Here is a 22,625-nt window from a genome sequence, read left to right as displayed (position 1 = left end):
AAGATGGCATTAGTGGACAGTAGGTTAAGAAGTGTCTACGACTCAGTTAAATGTGGTAAACGTCAATGAATGAATCAAACCTAATATATGACATTAATGCCTGTCAACAATTTGCCACAGTTATTATGATCTAACGTTAATTTTTTTTCATTGGTTTTCAGATTTTTGGCTTCAGGAGATTTTTATAAAACAATTGCTTTCAGCTACAGTCAGGGCCATTCAACGGTACAATTTATCGTACTTGAAGTATGTGCAGCAATCAATGAAAGCTTATTGGCAGAATATATTCCAGCTCCTTCTTGGGAAAAATGGCAACAAATTTCGCATGAAATGTGGAATTTTCCCAATTGCTTAGGAGCATTAGATGGCAAGCACATTATACAAGCTCCAGCCAACTGTAAAAAAATATTTTCGATTGTATTGTTGGCTTTGGTGGACGCTAATTGTAAATTTATAGCCGTAGACATTGGATCCTATGGTAAAAATAGTGACGGAGGAATATTCGCAAATTCTGCATTCGGAAAAGGATTAGAAAATGGGACGATGAATATTCCCAAAGACTCTCCACTACCAGGAACAGAAATATTAGCTCCGTATGTTATTTTGGGAGATTTGGAAAAATGTAGAAGACAACGAAAAGAGAATCTTTAACTATTGTCTATGTCGAGGAAGAAGATTAGTTGCATGTGTCTTTGGTATTTTATCGCAAACGTTTAGTATCTACCAGAGAAGATTGGTAGCCAACCCCGAAAATGCAACTATCAATGTCTTGACTACCTGTATTTTGCATAATATTATTAGGAACACCAGAACTATAAATAATGAAAATTTTTCAACCTGTACTAATACTAATTGTGTACAAAACTTGAGAAGACAAGGCGAAAATGCACAGACTGAAGCATTTAAAATTAGAGAGATTTAAAAAAAAAATTCAATTCTCCGATAAGTGCAGTGCCATGGCAAGCAGAGCGTATTATGTGGTAGACAAGACATATTCTATTGTTTGACCATTGCAAAACTGCGGACTATCTTCACAGATTGAACACTTCGAAAGACTGAACCGAGAAAGCAAATCCATCCACACTATCGATACAATTCGCGACAAGTTCAATCACGCTCCAGCAAAATATTCGTCAGACTGGATCGGTGCTGGACGGTGACTGTACCGAAAGGTACAGACCGTCGGTACGGTCACCGGTCACCACAGGTACGGATAGTGTGAACGGAATCATTGTTTTTCATTAGGTAATATTTTACCAGACCGAGACTGGACCGAGAGCGAATCGTGATCGGAATCATAGTCTTAATCATAATCGAGCCTTAATGTACTTGGAGCATTGAAGAATGTACAAGGATAGGCAGATAAGAATCCTTACATTAACAAATCTTTGGCGACAACAACCACTATACCCCAAATCAGACAAAATCCGTACACATTTAGGTTGGAGAGCAAAATCTGTTTTGCATGAGGAGAATGAACCCATAACATACCAATATGAAACACTCTTGAAGAAATATATCCATGATACGCCTGAATTAATGCCCTTAAAACACATGTTGTTTATCAATGAACTGTTGAGGTAGATGTTTTCGGACAGATTTCGATCAAGAATTGATACATGACACATTGATTCTTCCTCTGTGAGTGGGAGTCGCACTGGACTGAAGATAACTGGAGAAATTAATGCAGTAATGAGTTTTGGATATATTGAGGCTGATGTAATTTGAGAGAAACCATCTTTCAATATTATCCTGAGTAAATAATATTGGATAATATATGTAGTATTATTGGTAACTTCTACTAATAATATTAAATTTGATCGCATATGTGAACTTGTCAGATCAATAGTGTTGGGGAATCTGGCGTGTAAATATATAAAACATTAGTGTTTCAGCGTCCTTCTTCTTGAATTACACTTCAAACATTAAAAGATGAGACTTCCTTATCAAGTATTGTAAGGATTATGTCTTAGAGGCAGGTGATTAGATCTATCATTTTGTGCTTGTAATCATTACATCATAGAGAAGAATCCATTTTTCACAAGTATATTCTGCATTCTAACTAAAAAAAATGAAGTCATTGACAAGAAATATTGAAAAATTTCCAATATTCCGCGCTTTTTTAATAAATATTTAATTCTTGGCTTTCCTCTGAAACAAAAATGCAACGACATCTAAGTTAGTGCTTAGCTTTTCCCAAAGTTAATTTACATATTAAAATGAACACGTACAGGAAGTACGTGCTCAGATTCACATACAGATATCAAATAGGTCTTTATAGAATAGCGCGATCGATAAATAATTATTATTATTGTCTCATTTTAACGACAGCTCTTTCGATCAGCATATTTTGATATATCTTCCGTAAAAATACTCGATATATAAATTTGTCTAGACCTAATTATTACTATAGAATTATGTAGAATTCCACTAAAAGGCTTTTCTATGTTTGAGTAATTAAATCCATCTAACTTATTATTGATTTAATGAAAAATTACTGGAAATTAATAGAGGATAGCTTACGCAACACAATGCATTGCCCATATTGGCGAATTAATTACAAGTTTATATGTTATTAGTTGCTTGTAATTAAATAGTTTCGTCTACCTGTTCTATAAAATAATATATCAGATATTTTGCTGTTGTTGATCATTATCGAGATCAATGAAAAAAATACTCCTTTTGTTAAGCGTTTAGCACTTTGGTAAGATCAGTTTAACACGCTTTTCAAGGTCGGAAAAATAAATACATACTGAGAAATCGTGTGATGAATGCTTTAGGATTTGTACCACAACTTTAGTGCTACATACCTGATTTGATATTCCAATTGGCTAGGTTTATATCGTCATAAGTAATTATATAGTTGAAAATGATGAAACTGATTTATATGCCTAGTTGTTTACCGATTGTCATCATTTATCACACTGGGTATACTCATGTATTCCTATTTTAGATTGTGTCTAATATAATAGTGTATTAATTTATATTTTATATGCTCTTACCAATGAGGTAAACAATAAATACTTTTTCACTTGAAGAAAACAGGGGATATTTGTGCCAGAAAAGGCGTAAATTTCAAATAAAAAGCGGTTTTATAATGCAAATTTACTAAAACAATTTTATTTAAAAAAATTATAAATTTATTCCAGCTAAAGATTCTCCTACACGTTTGACGTCACTAATAGGAGGGATCGGAGACCTGTCAGGAAAACTATATTAACGATAAATTTAATCGGATTACTTAAATTTAATATAATATTAAATTTTTAGTTGAAAAATAAGAAAAATCGTTTTTCTCTATGTTGGGCCTTTGGCAAGTAAAAAAGGCCTTTGGACCATGAATTATTGTTTTTTGAATTATTTTCAAGTTTTCCAGAAAAATATACCATATAACCTTAAATATATGTGTACTTCAAATATACATAAAGATTTGGATCGTTAGATATTTTGAAACTCGATTACAAAACAAAATATTATATAGTCGCCAGGTGATACTTCTATCTAACAAAAAATGAAATATTGTTGACTGTCTTCCAGCAATTTTGTGTGTTAATATTGAACGAAAGGCCATGTCAACTGATAAATAAATTATTCCAAGTGTCTGAGTTGTCATCTTCATTGCAAGATAACCTGCAGGTATCTTCTTGGCCAGACCATCATTGTCGCCAAACTTGTGAATGAAAAATTAAATAACATATTGTTGATTGTAAGTTATATGAGTGCTACCCGAGTCTCGGGGCATAAAACTATAAGATAACTTTAGTTGTCTTAGAATTCAATGCCAGTAGATTTGAGTCAAACCAGTTCCTTACTTTCTGCAACACTTACCAAAAATCTCGGCAAAAAGTTTTGCACAGTGTTACGCTGGTGATATGCGAGTGTATCCTTCACTAAATCATGTCGACAATTGTTGAAAGCAGTAGGGTTTCGAAGGTAGGTTGTAGCTTGATATATTAAATAACCTTTTCTATGATCATTGCTTAATGTTAAACCCTAACAACTGTTTATGGTTTTTCGTACAAGCACCAAGTTTTTTGGCAGGAAAAGTAATATGGATTTTACCAGTGGTTTAATTACCATTCAAATGAACAACACAACGATTAAGTTTTAAATTAAAGTGCCACATTTGGAATTAATATTTCTAAAGGTTTACAACAAATGTTCAATTGTGTAAAAAAACTAGTTCTTAGCAATTGCAGTTAGGTTCTCTATCAGCTTAGACAGGGTCTCTCCAAAAGAATGGCGTCTACAGTTTAAAGTTGAAATTATGTAATGAAGTAGGAATGGATATTATATAGAAACTGTGGTGGATGGAAATTTTTCGCCATGCTACAAGAAGTATTAAGTTTATCAGATGATACTTTTTGCCTTAAATCTAGTCATTTTCCTTAGGCCATTTCGTTGACCATCTTCAACAGCGTTTATTTTATGTATTTTAATCATTAGTAATTTTGCCGGCTTCTATTATGCGTTTATACAACCTAATTGACCATCTCTGGAATTTTTATTATGTGTTGAACATTGATTCAAAACGTTTTTTGATTGACAGTTTTTGACTGGATAACTTTGTGCCAAGATAACAATCGATTCCTAAGAGAAATTATCCATCTTGGTTCTCGTCAAATATTATAAAAGACCCAAAGTTAAAAAACGGTTATTACAAAGAACATAAAAAATACTAAGATTAAGAATATTGACAAGTTACATGCTTTTAAATTGCTTTGAAGTGTATATAAAAAGGATATCTCAAAAGTATGTTCTCTTTATATAGTGAATATTGAAGATAATATTGTAAATAGACGCACAAAATTTTGGAAGTTTGTAAGGAGCAAAAAAATTTGTCTAAAAATTTGTTATACTCAAATGAAATTAAACACTAATTTGTAATACAAATGAAATATTACATTTTTGCTACTTTCATAAATTGTTTTTAACACAAGTTTTTAATATCGATAGCAATGAATTTGTAAATATTACTTCTAATGTAAATAAACTGAAACCAAAATTTACAACTGGACCAGATCTCATTCCTGCATTTATTATTAAAGATTGCAGATATATTTTCGTTAAGCCTTTAATCGTTTTTTCACTTGTCTTCGTACATGTTCTCTCATACTATATGGAAGTTCTCCCAAGTATGCCCTGTATTTAAAAAAAGGTGATAGATCTGATGTAATTAGCACTATATGATGTAATTAGTATTAAACTTAATAGATGTAATGTAGTGTTATAGGTATCTGAAGCAACGACAATAAATCTTATGATAATAACTTAGGAAATCGCCGAAGCCATAGATATCAGTAGTATCAGTTGATGTCATTTTCGACTTTTAAATTCTATTTTTGCTCTTTCTGAATGGTACATGTGTGGGCATAGTCGGTATATTGAATTGTGTGCTGCAAAATTTAGCACTTATAACGTTGTTTCCGGTGTCGCTCAAGGCTCTGTGCTTGGTCCATTATTGTTGAATTATTTTATTAAAGATATTGACGATAAACTCGATTGTGATGTTTTACTTTATGCAGATGATATCCAGGGGCTTCAAAATAATCTTGATTTGATTAGCAATTGGTGCCTTGATAATGGTTGAAAACTAAATGTAGGAAAATGTAATGACTTTCACTAATAAGCTAAAAGCGATTTAGACAAACAGACAGACCAGACAGCTTTCAATATAGATAAAGTAAATCAACATCTCTTATTACGAGTGAATTCTTTTAGGTATGTAGGAGTTTGTTCCGATTCAAGGACATCCTTTACATATAGATACTATAATTACTATAATATCTGAATCTTCTCATACAAATATAAAGTCATACGGTTTTATTTTAAGAAACACTAGAGATTTTTACAATATAGAAGCTGTGAAAGCATTGTACTTTTTAATACGCTTTTATTAGCTCGGGTTGCATCTATGTATGTATGTAATGAAACTTTTGAGCTTAATTTTCACTGGTTTCTAAAAGTCTGATCAACTTGAAACTTTGCACACGTGTCAAGGACCGATGACAATGCAAGAATTTGATAAGTTTCCCATTATCCTTATTAGGACTGTCAGAATTAATAAATTCTTTTTTTTAGATCCTCTGGAGAAGAGTAAGAGAGATAGGGCTAGCGCGCGATCTGCGGATAACTGTACTCTCAGAGAGAGTAACTCTGAGAGTACAGTTATTCTGATTTCTGGAGTCTACAACTTACTCTTTCGAACTTGCTTAGGCACGCGGCTCTGCACAACGGGGACAAACGTCTTTAGGGTCGTTGCATTCTCACCTTGTTTATTCCTGACACATGCGTGGGTAACACGCTTTTTACTCTAATTTGAGTTATTCTGTTAATAACTTAAATCTTATGATTTTTGAGGTAATTAATTATGATTGATTTGTTAGACCTTTTACTACTCTAATAAAAACTCTTTGTAATTAAAAATAATTTTTTACTTTTTAGTTCGATTAGCAATAAAAGCGTGTTTTTTTAAACTATTATTTATTATATATGCGCTCAAGATTTGAGTTTGCTTCGACGGTATAATCACCAGGAGATTCTTTAAACGTTTATGGTATAAGTGTAATCGAGTGTACCCACCTGAGGTCGTAGGGCTTTCTACGTGAAGATTTACTTGGAAAATTTAATGCTTGTTATTTGCATTCATAGAAAATACTTTACTCTGCTGTTTTTATATACATTTTTTACGTGTAATGTAATGACATAGATTCCTCAAAGAATTTAACAAAATTAAAAATTGTGGTTCCCCTATTTAGTAACAGACATCACACTTTTTTTTATCTATCCCAAGAAACAACCAATTAATATATTTTAATATTACAGAATACGTCATATGTCGTGCTTATCACTAGGAGTATTTTTTGGTTTTTTCCTCTGTGCTTTCTATTATTTCTTTTTACTCACCTAAATAAAGTGATACCTTATGTTAAGCTCTAATTAATCTCGTTTTAGCTATTACTATTTAACGTTTAGATTTTAAGAAATTCTATGTTAGGTTTTCTATTTTTTCTTATATTTACTTATTCATTTATTTATTTATTAATCAGTAATACAGATATCAACCTAAATACTAAGTAATATAAAGAATACTTAGTTAATAGGGAAGAAACAACTAAAAACTAAAGTAAAATGTAGCAACTAAATTATATCTGACATCTACACAACACGCATATTAAAATAATAAGGTAACAATGATTAGAAAAACAAAAAACATATTGCACTCGAAATTCTCTTATAACAGGAAAAAAAAAAGAAAAACGTAAGAGAAATGTTGTATATGAGAATTGTTTATGTTGATTTAACTTTATTCCTGATGAGTGTTCTAACTTGATTGAGGCTACCCGAATCTATATCTATATCTAAAGCATATAAATTAAAATAATAGCAGAGTTTATATATGGGTGAGTTTTTGTAAGGGTTTGTATGTGGATACAAAGGGGAGCTGACGAAGAATGTCAGGACATTCAATATTGGTTTTCAATATTTTATAAGTAGTTAACAAGAATATTTTAATTCTTCTCTTACTCAAAGAGAATCTGCCAAACACTGATAGACAATAAGTTTTAAACACCTAATTTTCTGTAGTATATTCACTTCAGAAACCTCCTTTGCACCTCTTCAATCAGAGCCATCCAAACGTTATATAGGGGAGCCCATATGATGGAGCCATACTCCAACATTGGAAACACCAAGCTATCAAAAAGGTGGAGGCTGACATCAATGCTTGGGTCCTTGGTGGTTCTAGCGATAAAGCCGGAATTTACCTTTCATTTTAGTTGCTTTTTCATTATATATTTGTGTATTTCCTGCCTTGTGGATGTCTGTTTAACCTGTAAGTTCGGTATTGTAAAATAAATAAATAACCCTTGATTACTGTTCAAATTTTTCAATTAAAAGACCTGGAGGGGTAGGGTTTTCCTGAATCCCTAACATCTAATGGGAGTGCAACACTTAATGTTACACCACGTAGAACTGCATAACTGATTCTACTATTAACTTCGAAGGACCACAACCATAGGTTGAATTTTATCCCAGGAAAGGCAAAAGTTACATTAAAACACACATGAGGGATACTTCTTTACATCCCTTTAATATTGTAAAAAAAATCCGTTTTTTACACATCACTACTTCAAATGCATAATACTTCACACTTATTTATCCAACACTTACATTTAAGGGTACAGCAAACTTCTAATACTAAAATTACTTCCACTTTTAACAACACTTGGATTACAGAGAAAAACTGCTAGTAAAAAAGCCAATATTTAACTTTTACTATTTTTAGAAATTCCGGGAAATATTTCTTATACAGAGATCATCAGATCAAGCGCATCGACAGTGTGAGATGAAGAGCTACTAAAGACTTCCTTCGCGTCTGGTCTGGAGCTGCTTACGTAATCGTTAAGCACGATTCGTACTTATTAGTGAATAGCGTATTTGGTGCAAATATTTAATTGTGACATTGACAGTGTTATGGTTTTCACAACAAGATCCTTTTGCAGGCCTTGATAATGTTAAAGATATTAAAATATTTATGAAACTGGGGACTCCTTATGTTCTTTTATCAGAGAACAGTGGATTTTGCTCACGTACCTTTTATTAGTTAGTAATTTTTGGAATAATTCATGACTGTTCATCTTCTTAAATATCTGAAAGCTGTATATATTGATTTTGCCTCTTCCCAATTCAGTTCACTTGGGACCAAATTTATCAACTGATCTTTTAATTATATCCTCGTGCAGATCAAATTCTTCTAATCATGTCTCGTTGAAAACAACTGCAGTAGTGTAAGCCGGTCTTCAACCCATTTCTCTTTGCTAACCCATGAACAAAGGTTCAGCTTAAATAAAACGATGTAAACTAATCCATCGTAATCTTAACCAGTTTTACGAAGGCAGTCTGCCGATATTCATTCCCTCTGTTCGTTTACGTTCTCAGTCGTGGAAGCCCGTCGCGTTCGTTCCGTCAGTCCCAGTGTAATTTTCAAGTCGATAAAATCCGTTGGCATTGTGGGGTTTGAGGTTGAGGTTAGTTACCTCGTTTTTTACTGTCCTTTAAAACGCGAGACGAAGCATTTTCTAATTGTTTCCATCGATTTCCTCGAAGCTGCTGTTCGTATTGTGAAAATTGTCGGCAGTTGAGTTTTCATCACAGGTAATGGAATTTGTGTGCATTTTGTGATACCGGCCGGCGCAGAACGGTACCACCACGTGGGAATCGATTATACGTTTTGTTTGCGCCAGTGATAAAGCGCGGCAAAATGGCGATACTGGCGTCATTGTTGTATAACCAACAAATGGTTTACGTAAATATTATCATTGTTTAAACTTTTGTGAATGTTTGATATTTACTTAATCGTGGATTGTTGGGGCACTAGTATTGGAAATCCTGAGTTTTCAGTTAGCTGAGTTAGACTTTTGATAATGTCCTTCCTTGTCCTAACTTCATATGTGTTTCTTACGGTTAATATTAAAGTTACTGCAACTTAAGATGTCTAAATGGAAATTTGCCTTTTTACCCAATTGAGTCATCAGGTTATTGTTTATGTAGCCGATGTTAAACGTAATCAACTTTTTAATGTAAATCTTATCAGCAGACAAATTTAGCACTCATTTACATTATTATCCTAGAATTTAAAAATAAAATTAACTTATAATAGCTACGTTTACAACGCGCGTATCTATTAGGTCCATTGGATCAAATGATGACTATTTTTATTTAGTACAGCCCTGCTTACAAGGATTGATTTTGAGGGTTAAATTAGTGCAGGATTATCTCTAGCATCAAAATGGCATTTGAAGGGAGTTTGTCAGATTAGAGGAAGAATTATAGTAATCTCTAAATCTTTAAATGTGTTATTGTTGGTTAAAAATAATAGAAATAATCTAATAATTTTTTTTTTCAAGGCTTAAGCTTGTCCTCTTCCTCTTCTTTATTTTTGTGTACAAAAATAAAAACCTTTTAAGCAAACATCCAATAAAATATCAAAGTTTTCCTTTTCCTACTTCAAAATAGGTCATAGTTGTTTACGCTGGAAAAAAAATTAATCTACCCTTTATTCTTTATTTAAGGGGTCATCAACCCCATTACAAAACAAAGAAATTGAAATACAAAATAATATTTTAGCCTAACACCCAATTTAACACTCCATAACAAAAATAATACAGTCAATATGATAAATTTTGCTACATTCCAACAAGTAATATAAACTATTAAAACATTAACAAATAACAATCCATATTAGCCCAATATTTGAATAAAATTAACAATGAATAAAAATATATCAAATCATTTACTATTAAGATCCAACATTAATCAATAGCAAATCACTAATCTACATTATGATATCTACATAGATCTTTGAACACTGAATTTACATTAAATTACACTTTTAATTTGCCTCTTAAAACTAGGTAAAGTAATGCCCAATATTTCAACTTCATTAGAATTGATAAATGTAAGTGTCCATACAATACATTATCCTGTTTGGGAAGCATCAAATAGGTAGGGTATCAAATTTTAGTGGGCTGACATTTACACCAAAAAAAAATAGTTCCCATGAAGTAATTTGATTGAAGTATTAAATAGGAACACTATTTGGTACAGGCGTTGTAAACATAGCTATTGACTAATAATGATAATTGGATAATTTAAGCCTTTGTGGCTAAGCAAAGGTGTTTATCATGAATAATTAATTGTTTTGTTGTGTCATGCTGATGATACAAAATTAGAAATGACTAATCAAGCACTTAATTTCAAATATATATTAAATAAAAACCATTTTTTTACTTGTCCCTTATAAACAGTCCAAAAAATGAAGAATCAGAATGAAATCAAATTAAATATATTAGTTTTAAAAGTTAGTAAAGTAGGAAAATTTACAATTTATTGAGCATAAAATATTAATCATTATACATTATAGGCATAGTGAGTACATTATAAATGTAATGAAATGAATATTCTACCAGGGAACAGGAAAGATGCATAATTAATTGAGTAACAAAACTATGACAGAGTGAAAAGCTGGATAATTTGTTATTTTTTTAACAGTGTTTTTAAATTTACTTTCAATTATGCTCAGTTGCCTTATTTTAATCTAAAAAATATTTTAGAACTTAGGTGCCAAAAAGCATACATTTCTATGAATATGACATTTTTTGAACAAAGAAATTGTAGCATTTTCATTGAGACAGCTCAAAAGCCTACAATGATTTCAAGATTGAAATGCCTTCAATGACATGTATGGAAGACTTGAATATTTTTTATTTTAAATCCCTGGATCTTAATTAAACAATTACTATTATGGATCATAAAAAGTATTTGTGCTCAAAGCTTCCTACTAGATAAAACATTCAGCACTTAAAGAGTAGGTAACTAAAAAGTGGTTCAAAAGTACCTAAATTAAAAAAAGATAATAATAAATAACAGAAATAGGACTAAAATACAAAAGGGAGAACAAAATTAACACAGTCATCAAAATGCTTCATGTTTAAGGAGTCATCCAATGATGATGTTTTGAAGCAAATCAAAGCTTGTGAAAACCTTATGCCAAATGCAAGATGGTTAAAAATCATAATAGTTAAAATAAATAAGAGAGTTCCTAGTCAATTCATTCTTTGGAATGGGCATTGGAATATTGAGGTTTTGTTTGGTATTATGGGGTTTTCTAGACTAATCACTAGTAAGATGCAATTTGTATTTTTGATAAATTAAACATACCTAATTGTTTTTTTTCTGTAAAACAAAAATAAAATTGAAAAGATATTGGCTGTAGCAGCCTCAAAAAGCAATTCCATAGCCCAAATTACTCTCGATCACAGATACACTGATTTAGCAGCTTCGGATCCAAGTTCATCTGTGACAACTACATAGCATAACGCACTCACTAGCCAGTTTCTGTCCAGCCTATTAACTAAAACTATAAGAAATTTATTATAGCTGCTTATTCCCAGTTGTTTATATTGTCATATTATTTATCTGATCAGTTTAAAGAAACATAAATAAAAATGCCAATAATGAATTTTTGTTTATGTTTAGAGACAGGAGATTAGAATGACACCATAACTTAATCCTACTTAAATCCTCCACCACAATGTTGATTAATGATCATCCTTATGAGTTCATGCAGTGGTGGAGAAATGACTTATATCCTAGTTGGATTACTGGACAAGTGAATAAATGGTCTATTTACGAGTAGGCGAGTTTTGTACTGTCAAGCAATATAGGTCTGAGAAGTATCAGAACAAAGAATAAAAAAGTGCATAAAGTGAATTTTGATATGTAATGACTCATATGAGAAAGGGATTCAAATTACAGGAATAAACCTAAAGTGGCTTTAAATGTCTGGAAAAAAATTAAAGAATGATTCAAAAACCATGGATTGATCATGTAGGTGGAGAAAATAAACTGAGGCCTCAAATTCATGCCTTTAAATACAAAAAGATATTTAAAATGTCTGGATTATAGGTATAAGATATTCATTTATAAATCCAAAGTCAGATGAAGAAAAATTGTTTAATGAACCACTATTTAACAAGAAAAAACTAAATTTATGTTGTATATGGATGACAATTTTCTTATGCTCATATTTGCTTATGAACTTAAATATTAAAGATATACTATGATATTGTCACAGGCGAATCAGTTTTATATATTATATTGATATATAATATTTTTATTGTTATTATTCAATGATTTCTATTTTAACATAGCATTTCCAGATTTTGAACATATTTTCTGTTAGGTTTCTTTCTTTAGATATTATGTTAGTACCTGAATTTTTAGGTCAGAGGGTTTTATTTTAAACAAGTTTATTAAATCTCATTTATATTAGGTAATATATGAGAATAACAAATTCTCATAATTATGGTAGAGGTGGATTAAGCTGGGTTGGATTGGATCGGGTTGGACACACAGAGTCACTTTTAAATTTTGCATAATAAATCCAAGATGGTTGCCATTTTTAATTTAAGAGACAGTGTGTGTTAAAATAGAATAATTATTTCAATGTTACATAGAACAATAGGAAAGTCACTTACAAGAAATTCCAAGTGAAAATGGAATTTCTTGTAAGTGACTTTTATTGGTTATGGAACTTATAAACCTTATTTTGTTGTTATTAATTAGTTTTTGTTAAGTATAACAACATTTCCAAATATCCTTGTAAAAAATTGACATATTGGATATTTTTTGCATTGCAATGTTTTGACATTTAACTTTTTAGTTAAAAGTTTTTTTAATTTTTTTCATAAACAACATGATTCATCAAAAATGTTTTTGTTATAAATGTTCTATAGACCGTACCAATTCTACTAAGCAATTTTTTTTTTGGAAAAGCATTTGGGACTAAATATTGGCTTTTTAATTGCTAAAGTGTTTGAATCTATCATTTGTCAGATAATCAAAGCCACATTTAATAATTTAATCTCTGATTACCAACATGTCTCTAATCTAAGCCTGTTTACAACAAAGTTTAACTTGTTGCTGTATTTACTAATGCAGAAAAGGCCCGTGACAGGTTTAGTCATAACCTGCTTTTGCAGAAATTAAGAGGCTTTGGCTTCTTAAGTAACTTGCTAAGTTTCATTCACTCATACATTTCTATCAGGCAATGTTTTGTAAGGCTGGGTGCATCTTTCTTGATTATTACATAGCATCATCAGGTGTGTCGCTCAGGGTAGCAATATAGCACCATTTTTATTCTTTATTTTGATTTAAGATTTGCCTCTCTGTAATAATGACTCAAACTGCCTCTTATTTGATGATGACTTCAAGATTTGGGTGACAAGATAAAACTTCAGAATGACTTACTTTTATACTTTTACTTTTCCATTACTTTTATATATCTTCTCATTCCAAAATGAGAATAATCAACTGGTAATTAGGGATAATTGGATCTTGGAGTGGCACAGAATGTTTCAAAAAGGTTCAGAAAAACTCTTAAGGTTTCTTTAGTTTAAACAAAATGGCATAATATACTATAATGCTCCAACCTTTCCAATACTGCTCTATAATAGTATTCTTATCAGATTTAATATTAAGAAACTGCCTAGACGGAGACTAACCTAGCTAGCTTAGTGTTGTTTTCTTTTCTTAATAGGTAATTACTCTGTTAGGTGTTCCTAAAGTATAAACCTTAGCAAAAAGTATATTCTAATCACATAAACAGCCATAATAGTAAGTAATTAACAGTCAGTCTTATCAGAATTTCTTCACTTGCGCCCATTTTTAAATAATTAAATCAGTAGAATGAGAAATATAATAAATTCAGACTACAAAATAACTTTATTGACTATTCAAAAGGTTATTTATGAGTAAAGTTTTTGAGGCTTAAAAGCAACAATAAATGTTTTTTTAAACCTATTGTCACCAGAACTGTATCGACTAAATAGCTCATAAATATTCATTTTATTACATTTTTGCATTTAAAATATCACAAAATAACCCCAATATGGTATAAGATCCCCTTGAATATTAATACAAGTTAAGAATTACCTTTGCCGAACAGCCAACAATGACAAACCTGCCATGAGAATAATTATTTTAATTAATGATTAAGCAATATCTACTATATAAAATCAAATATTTGAAATTCATATTTTATATACATATATATCTATATTATAATGCTTTACATAGGTTCCATATTTATGTAAGTATGTTAGGTTAATGCGTTTTACTATAATCGTTGTTCTAAAGTAATAACGTGTGGTGGATAAATTCATAATATTGAACTTAATTACGCCAAGTAGACTTTCAATAATTTGTATGCATGACCTCAAAACGTTTTTATTAAGATATTTTGATACATTAATGTCTTTTATTCAATTAAGGTGACACCTTTACTCTATCCCTAAAACTATTTATTAATCAGGCACCGGGAACGATCTTATGTAAATTTAAACTTCCTTTAGGAGGTCAGGCCCAAAAAGAGGTCAAGCCCTGAATTTAGTTTAAGAAGTTACAAGTTAAAAGGGGTTTTACGAAGTTCTCAGAAAACTTCACTGAAGGGTCTAATGCTACCAACCTGATAACTTATATATGATAATTTTGACACATTAAAAAATAATTAGATGGAGTAACTTAATAATGATTAATTAATGAACTATTTTAGTAACAAATTAGACTTTAATGATATGTCTGGAATATATTAAAACTTATTTGAAATCCCTGCAAGTAAATTAATGGTCTCTGACTCTGAAATGTTTGCAATGTATAACCAATTACTTTAAAAGTCCAGGATGCAATAAATGTCTCAACAGTTCAAAGAAAATTACTTCAAATGTGTGGAATATATGAGATATTAAAGAATGTAAAAAAACTGGCATCCAAAAATATACTTCAAATTCCTGGAATGTCTAAGAAATGTGTTTGTAGGTCCAAGGGAATAAGAAGTGCCCCAAAAATTCAAAATAAATGGCTTCAAGTAACTGGAATAAAATTGAAAACTACTTCACATATCTGGAATATGTAAGATAATCACTTTAAAAGTTTAAGGGCCTAAGAAGTGTCTTAACTATCCAGCAAAAATGTCTTCAATAATCCAAAATTAAATTGCAAATGACTAAATTGAAAATAAAATTGAAAAAACCCCTACAAAGTTAGAAGAGTTTCATGTACTTAACTGAAAACTTTTGTTAAGTGAAAACTTTATCCTGCAACTCGTAACTAGTAAAATATCAATAAATTTAAGATAAATTAGATATAATATCTTAATTACTTGACTTATATACATATAACAATTAACATAATAAAATAATTAAATTATTATAACTAAAATATATATTTTTTTAATTTCATCATTCTCCATACTGTTTAAGTAACAAACATGACTAACCAAACAATCTGACATCTGACCTTGATGAAAACAAGTGGAGCAGCACGAATCTTGTTTTTTTTTCAACTGGATTTCCAATAATAGTAAAACAACAAGTACTGCATCATATGCTATTAAACATAATACCTCGAAATCCATATGAATTTCAAGTTCAACAGAAGACTTTATGTTCGTATATTTAATATATTAGATGCCATAAAAGGTATGTGCGCTTTTTGTATGTAGTTTTGTGAATTTTTAAATTTGGTTTTCCTGTCTATAAAATAATGCTGATATTTATAAAAGAAAAATGTTTGTGAACGTCTATTTAGTTCCTTTTTATAGGAGTTTGCCCAAGTTCTGAATCAAGTAAAAGAAAAATTGCTCTTGATCCACTTCTGACTCTGAATTCCGAGGTTTAGAATTCCATGTCATCATTGTTAGAAAAATACGATTCTAAGATGCAGAGAGTTGACATACCATACAAACAAGGAAATGAGTAAATTTCATGTAAGAATATATTTTTAGATAATAAGAATACAATTCCAAGGTAATTCAGGTAGTAGTAGAGATTTTCAATAAAAGAAGTTGAACAAAAGGTCAAAAATTCAAGTTCTCCATGTTACTTGTAGTTGTAATTAGAAATGAAGAAAAATGGGACTTTTTGGAATGAATCAGACTCTTTTAGTTTATCAAAACCGAGTGAAAAACTAAACACTGAAGTAAAAATTTCGAGAATATTAAAGATACCAGAGAAAAGTAAAAGAATTCATTTACTGATAATCGATATAATTAAGTTACTATTAGGTCTACTGAAAACACTTGTTCAGTTCCATCAAGATATTGAAGAATAATAAGCCTAATGATCTAGAAAGGACCAGACACGCCTACATAGACAGACCAAGAAAATAATAGCAAAGATGAATATCAATGGTGGAATGGATTCCCAAGTCATCAGAATGAATATTTGGCAGAAAAGCAAACAATGCACGGATTAAATAAGAAACACTTGATTACAGTTGTTCTAACATACTGCTATTCACATCTTTAACTTGTTTCTTTTTTATTTGCAGAAAGAGAATCATGCAATGAGTGAATTCAAAGAAAATAATAGTACAGGAAACAATTTTTAATCTAAATGCCAAAAGCATGCAACTGTTAAAGATCTTATTATGTTTGTGATGTCTTACATGATTTGGGTAAAATTACTCAAAACATATAATTTTACAATCATTTATATTGATAAAATGTAGTAGGGAGAATGAGATGCTCAAAAAGGTCTTAATAGCCCATCTCAAACCTAAGTAATTATTGTAATGAAGGATCTTTGTCTTGTGTGGTAAGTCATAACCTGATAAACCATATCAGATAGAAATATGGTGAAAATTCATAATCAAACGATTTTGGTCTTATGTAGTGAAAAATACAATTTCAAGCTGATTCATGATGAAATACACTTTGAGGCTCTTGTCATCTTCTTCTTGTAGATGTGTTAAACAATTTCATTTTAAAGCCATGATGGGATTCTTCTTCTTGGTCCTCGGTTGCTATATTGCTACACACTAGATCTTAAAGAATAAGTGAAGTTAAAAAAGCTTATAGTGTGGCCCATAAATCTTCATTTGTATTTTTTCATAATGGAAACAACCTCGCAGTCGTTTGAATCCAGTGCTGTTTGTCATATGGAATGAATCACATGGCAAACAAATGACTAATCTTGAAATTGAATTCTTTAGAAATGCAATTAGTAGTAGAGATATCAAGACCTCAATATTCTTTTGTCAATAAATTGTAGTTAGTCATATAATAATAATCTAACGATGATTCAGGGACAGAAAGATATTCGGTAGACAATAAAAGAAAGGATAAAAATATAATTTTTTCCCTGTAATAATTATTTGTAATGGACCAAATTACGAAAAAATATATAATTTCAAGGAACTGGATATGAGGCAAGGCTGGAAGTTCTTTATCATTTTCTCCCTTATATTTATTTTTCCGATTACCCTTCGAATTTTTTTACTCTTTAATTGAGTATTTACGGACTTATTAGGTTTCAATTTAAAATGTTTGCTATGATTGCTTTCGATTATTAGTTCGCAATTTTATCCGATTTATGTCTGCCGAAACCGTTTGCTTCCATAATTAAAATTTATTTTTATTTGTATGAAAACGCCCACATTTCGATCCTATTTAAAATATAAATTTCAAGGTTTAAAAATACAGTTTACGAGAGGAAGCTAAAAATTACTATATTACCTTATTTTTTTTTTAATTGTAATCTTACTAAATAAACCCGTTCTCGAGCAATAGGCTAAAGAGATTCGTCAAAACAGTATATATTTATAGAAATAATTTAAAATCACTTAAGTATGTTTACCCATTAAAAAATACATTGAAGTGACCAGCTTTCGAGATGTTTATGATTTGTTTGCCAAGCTTTCTTTAAACATGTTTGATTTTCGGAAATGAAACGACTACCGTTTGTGTCATTTACATAATAATTTCATAATGACGACTAGAGAAAGCTTTTATCTATGAAAATGAATAGTACATATAAAAATAAACGTAACTACATCAGTAGCGGTTCTTGGTAATTAAATATTTTTTGAAATATTGCTTTATAGCGGTTCTTCCTGCATAAGCAAACCTATAAGTTACCATTAGCAAGATAAACTAATCAGAATCATTATTCAATTATACTGTCGGTTTTGCACCGTTTAATGTGTGTCTAATTGCATAAACTATGTAGCTACCTAACAATTGCGATTAAATAATACGTGTAATTGGTATAACACGACTATGAGCGCAAACAATACCCATTTAGGTGGTTTGTAGTATTATGTTTTTAGTTTAAGGTTTTTGTCATTTAAATAATGTTTAATAAGTTTTCAAGTTTAGGAAAAAGGTGAGTTTTTATTAGTTATTGAATAATGACTTTTATAGAATTCCTCGTATGTCCGTCAATTTTGTACTGATTTTATCAAACATTATGGCTTGAAATAACCATTTTTAGCAATATATGTAAAATGTCTTAATACAAACATCATAGCTTCCAAATTTGAAGGCAAAATTAGATTTTATGGATCCAAGACAAAATATTTGATCTATTTAACAGTTTTAATGTACACCAGCTCAAAGTCAAAATGTTTCTACTTTTTTTTTTCATAACCACAAAAGTTTTAAAGTTTGGACAAATAATTGACATTTTAAGGGCTCAAAGTAACATTTTTATTAAATTTGTCAATTGTTTCCATATTTCGCTCATACATTAAACATTTATACTAATACAAAATATTATAAATTAGTTTGTATGTTTTATGTTATTTGAATTAGGCACAATAGTGCCGCTTTATCTTAAGATTTATTATATAAATCTTAACAAGTCCAAGGGTTAATTCGATAGGATCTTGTGTCAGCGGGATTCGAGATCGTTGACAGAATCACCACGAGCCTTAGTGTAAACGGTCACATTTGATATTCCTCATTTTTTAGTGACAAATAGGGTGTTTTCAGATAACATTTAATATATTACATTGATTACACCTTTTTTATTAATTTTAAGAGAATCATTAAATTTAAAAAGTATATATATCGCCTTGAATATAATTAAAAATTAACAAGCAACTTCAAAAAAAAATTAGTTTCTTAAACTTTCCTTTTTATAATTTGGACTATAAATTTTTAATCCATGTTGGTTCAACTAAACTTCAATTCTCTTTTGTCTTTAGCCTTCATTCATGATTTTTGTTTCAACTTCTGGAGGAAGTTGTCATTTTCGGTGTTGCTTTGATACAAGATTTGATTTCGTCTTAAAGAAAAGAATAATTGTTTTTGGACATTTTTGCTTATAAGTTCCAAGCTATTTATCATATTTTTGTAATTATTTGACAGCATTGTAGGAAGCACTGTTTTCACTGCACATTTTTTGTAAATATTACAAGTTATGTTGATCACTTGAAAAGTATTGGAGGTAATAGTGTTTTTACTCAAAGCGATGTTTTGTAAAGGATATTTTGATATATGCACAATTTTTGGGAAAAAACTATAACACTTTCTGAGCTAGAGCCAGCTTTGCTCAGCAAGTTCAATATGAAATGTGAAATATGACTCCTGGGAAGAATAATTGATTTTAATTTAGGAGATTACAAAAATAGCGATCCTTAAATTGGATGCTGTCATGCTTTTTTAGTTCCTTTGCTAACCAACCTACTATCATCACACTGTCAATGTATCAACTTTCGTCTCAATATATGTCGTAAAATCAACTCCGCTCAATTTTCCTTTTGTAACTCGATGCATATTCAATTCGTCAAACTTCTCTAATATAACATGATATTTGAGAAACTCTTCTGCAGGTTCTCTGATAATAAGTTGCCCTTACTCGTTTTTCTGGATAGTGATCTTCGGCTAATTGATAAGCAGCTTTTAACCATTTCTTTGTAAGCCTGCTTTAAAAGTTAAAATGTTTCGGTAAAATTGATCGCAGTAGATTGACTTCTGAAAATCAGGTATTACAAAATATCCTCGTTGTATACTCAAATAACAATAACTGAAGCAGGTGGGGATATATCAACAATTTGAATTTGCTCAATACTAACAAGTTTTATTTTATTTAAACAGCTTTATTCGAAAATATATTATGCATTTTAATTCAATATTAAAAATTTTTTTCTATCATTTCAGGTATCTAGTTAGCCATGAAGCGCGGTGCTGATGGTGATATGGGAAGCCCACAGAAACGCTCAAGAAGGGCCGGCGATGAAGAAGTTCGCTTACTTATTCCCAGCAAGGTAAGACTTAACTAAGTAAATAAATTCCTCGTATAGGCACGTAACAAAGTGTAAATGCGTTCTTTAGTTCTGACTAATAACACAGATCTGCAAAGTTTTATTCTTGGATAGCTGTGTATTAATTAAGTAGTATGAGTTCAGAATTGGTCCGTCAGTTCAAATTTTGGAGGTGATGCACCTGACGGATGAATGGGGGTTTTAATTACTTTTGATGTCAGTCCTTGCGTACAAAATTTTCTTGGCCTCGATTTTACATGGGACCATTTAGTACTATCCTTAACTCTTGCTCTCCAAGTGAGCCTTTGAACGATCGTTAACGGTTTAATTCTTTAAAGTTATTGGGCTAATTAGAGTTTGCATACTTTTCCAAACAACTTTAGTATTTAGGTTTAAAGCGCTTCTCTAGGATATATAGAATTCCATACTTTAAATGAAAGTAAAATATCTCGTAGTAAGCTGTTTTTAAAGTTTTCATGTTGACATATTGAGTTAGAAGCAAGCTTTTTTATTTACATAATTGTTAAAATTTAAGTTGCATCAATTCCAACCAATTCCCCATTTCATCCAACATTTAAATAATTGTTATTTGCATCAGGTCAGAAGTTCTTTTATGAAATTTGAATGTAGTTCTATTACACACTTTACAATCCTTCTATTGAAAGCATTAATGCTCAAAAGGATGTCATTTAGAAAAAAAATGTACATAGAAATGGGCCTAGGATATGTCTTTGACATTTTGTTTTACTAGTTTTCATATTTGATAAATCATCATATGTTTGAAGAGATTCAGAAGAAATCCACAGAGCTTCTATTCCATCTTTATAGCATTCAACTGATTTAATTGTCTTGTATAAAGAATAATCTTTCCTAGAATTTGAAATCTGCATTATATGCAAGTACATCTAGTTTGTACATTTGCTTGATTTATTTCAGGTCATTAACCTGAAACCTGGTTCATGATTTAAATACATCAAGAAAAAGTCTACGGACTTTGTCCTATACCCCCAAATCATCCACTATTAGTTCAATAATTTGTATAGGAGTGGGCCTTCTTTTAAGGAAATTAGCTAAAACGGATGTAAAATAATGCTATTATTCCAAGAAACTAATTAATATGTCATGTCATACATTGCTTTTTCAAAGAGCTTTAAGTATTTGTCTTTTTTTTTTAAACTGGTGTAATCGTATTTCATTTAAATCCAAAAGAAATTTTCCCCTCAAAAGAAAAACTAATTAAGTAGGTGAATGAAATAGAGTTTCCTGAATGCAACTCCATATTTACACTTCTCCTGTCATGTTGTATGTCTTCCATAAGGTTTTTCTTAGTAAAAGGGCAAAAACTTTATTGACCCCAAAGTCCGGTTCAGTGTTCTCATTGTCCGGCAAAAACCCACACATCTTCGGCAAAACGCTACGTTCGTCGTTCGGGGAAAACTAAGAGCAGAGAGAAAAACAGACTTTGATGGATACAGTTTCTTTGTTTACAATTTTCGTATATTAATTCTGCCCGTTGCGTCACAATGGCAGTCATCATCAAGCCCAAACGCGGTCGGATGTTGGCCATGTATGACGGTTTTATCTAAATTACGTAATGAATTCGTTCGCGTACCTACCATGCATTACGGCCCTGCTTATGAACGTGATACATGAAGTATATAGGGGTGAATAGGGTGCTTTTGTTTTCAGTTTGGGTTTGGAATTAATGCGATTGGATAATTATGCTTTGACTGGAGCGAGCTATTTCCAAAACACATCCGATGAGAAGTTTCGTATTGTGGCGCGTATTATCAAATCTGTAATCAGCATGTTTATTATTTCATGCATTCAATATGATATGTTAAGTCAAGCTGAATATTTCGAACCCCTTTAGCTATAGTTCCATCTTAAGCAACTCAGACATAGTATAGAACGATACATATACCATCATGGTTTACAGACAAAAAACACGTAAAATTCAAATTAGGTTTAGGTTTTAAACATATGGTCCAAAATAATGCAGATCTGTCTAGTTGAAT

The 22,625-nt window shown here is 30.8% G+C and overlaps 1 protein-coding gene across 6 annotated transcripts in view; it reads left to right on the top strand.

The window, feature by feature from the left end:
* The window catches only part of LOC126743426 (heterogeneous nuclear ribonucleoprotein K), a 192,130-nt gene that overhangs the window by 102,268 nt on the left and 67,237 nt on the right, over positions 1-22,625 (top strand). For 2 of the 6 annotated variants that reach the window (XM_050450521.1, XM_050450517.1), the window contains exons 1-2: positions 8,922-9,156; positions 20,504-20,610. In XM_050450521.1, coding sequence (XP_050306478.1) covers positions 20,518-20,610 — 93 coding nt within the window. In that variant the 5' untranslated portion in view covers positions 8,922-9,156; positions 20,504-20,517. Of the gene's footprint in view, positions 1-8,921; positions 9,157-20,503; positions 20,611-22,625 lie in introns of those variants that run through there. The other 4 variants (XM_050450518.1, XM_050450519.1, XM_050450520.1 and 1 more) reach the window with 3 other exon arrangements.

Source organism: Anthonomus grandis, chromosome 12 (genome assembly GCF_022605725.1).
Source record: "Anthonomus grandis grandis chromosome 12, icAntGran1.3, whole genome shotgun sequence".
NCBI classification, from domain to species: Eukaryota; Metazoa; Arthropoda; class Insecta; order Coleoptera; family Curculionidae; genus Anthonomus; species Anthonomus grandis.
The sequence above is the reverse complement of the archived record's forward strand: the minus strand, read 5'-3'. Positions and strand labels throughout refer to the sequence as shown.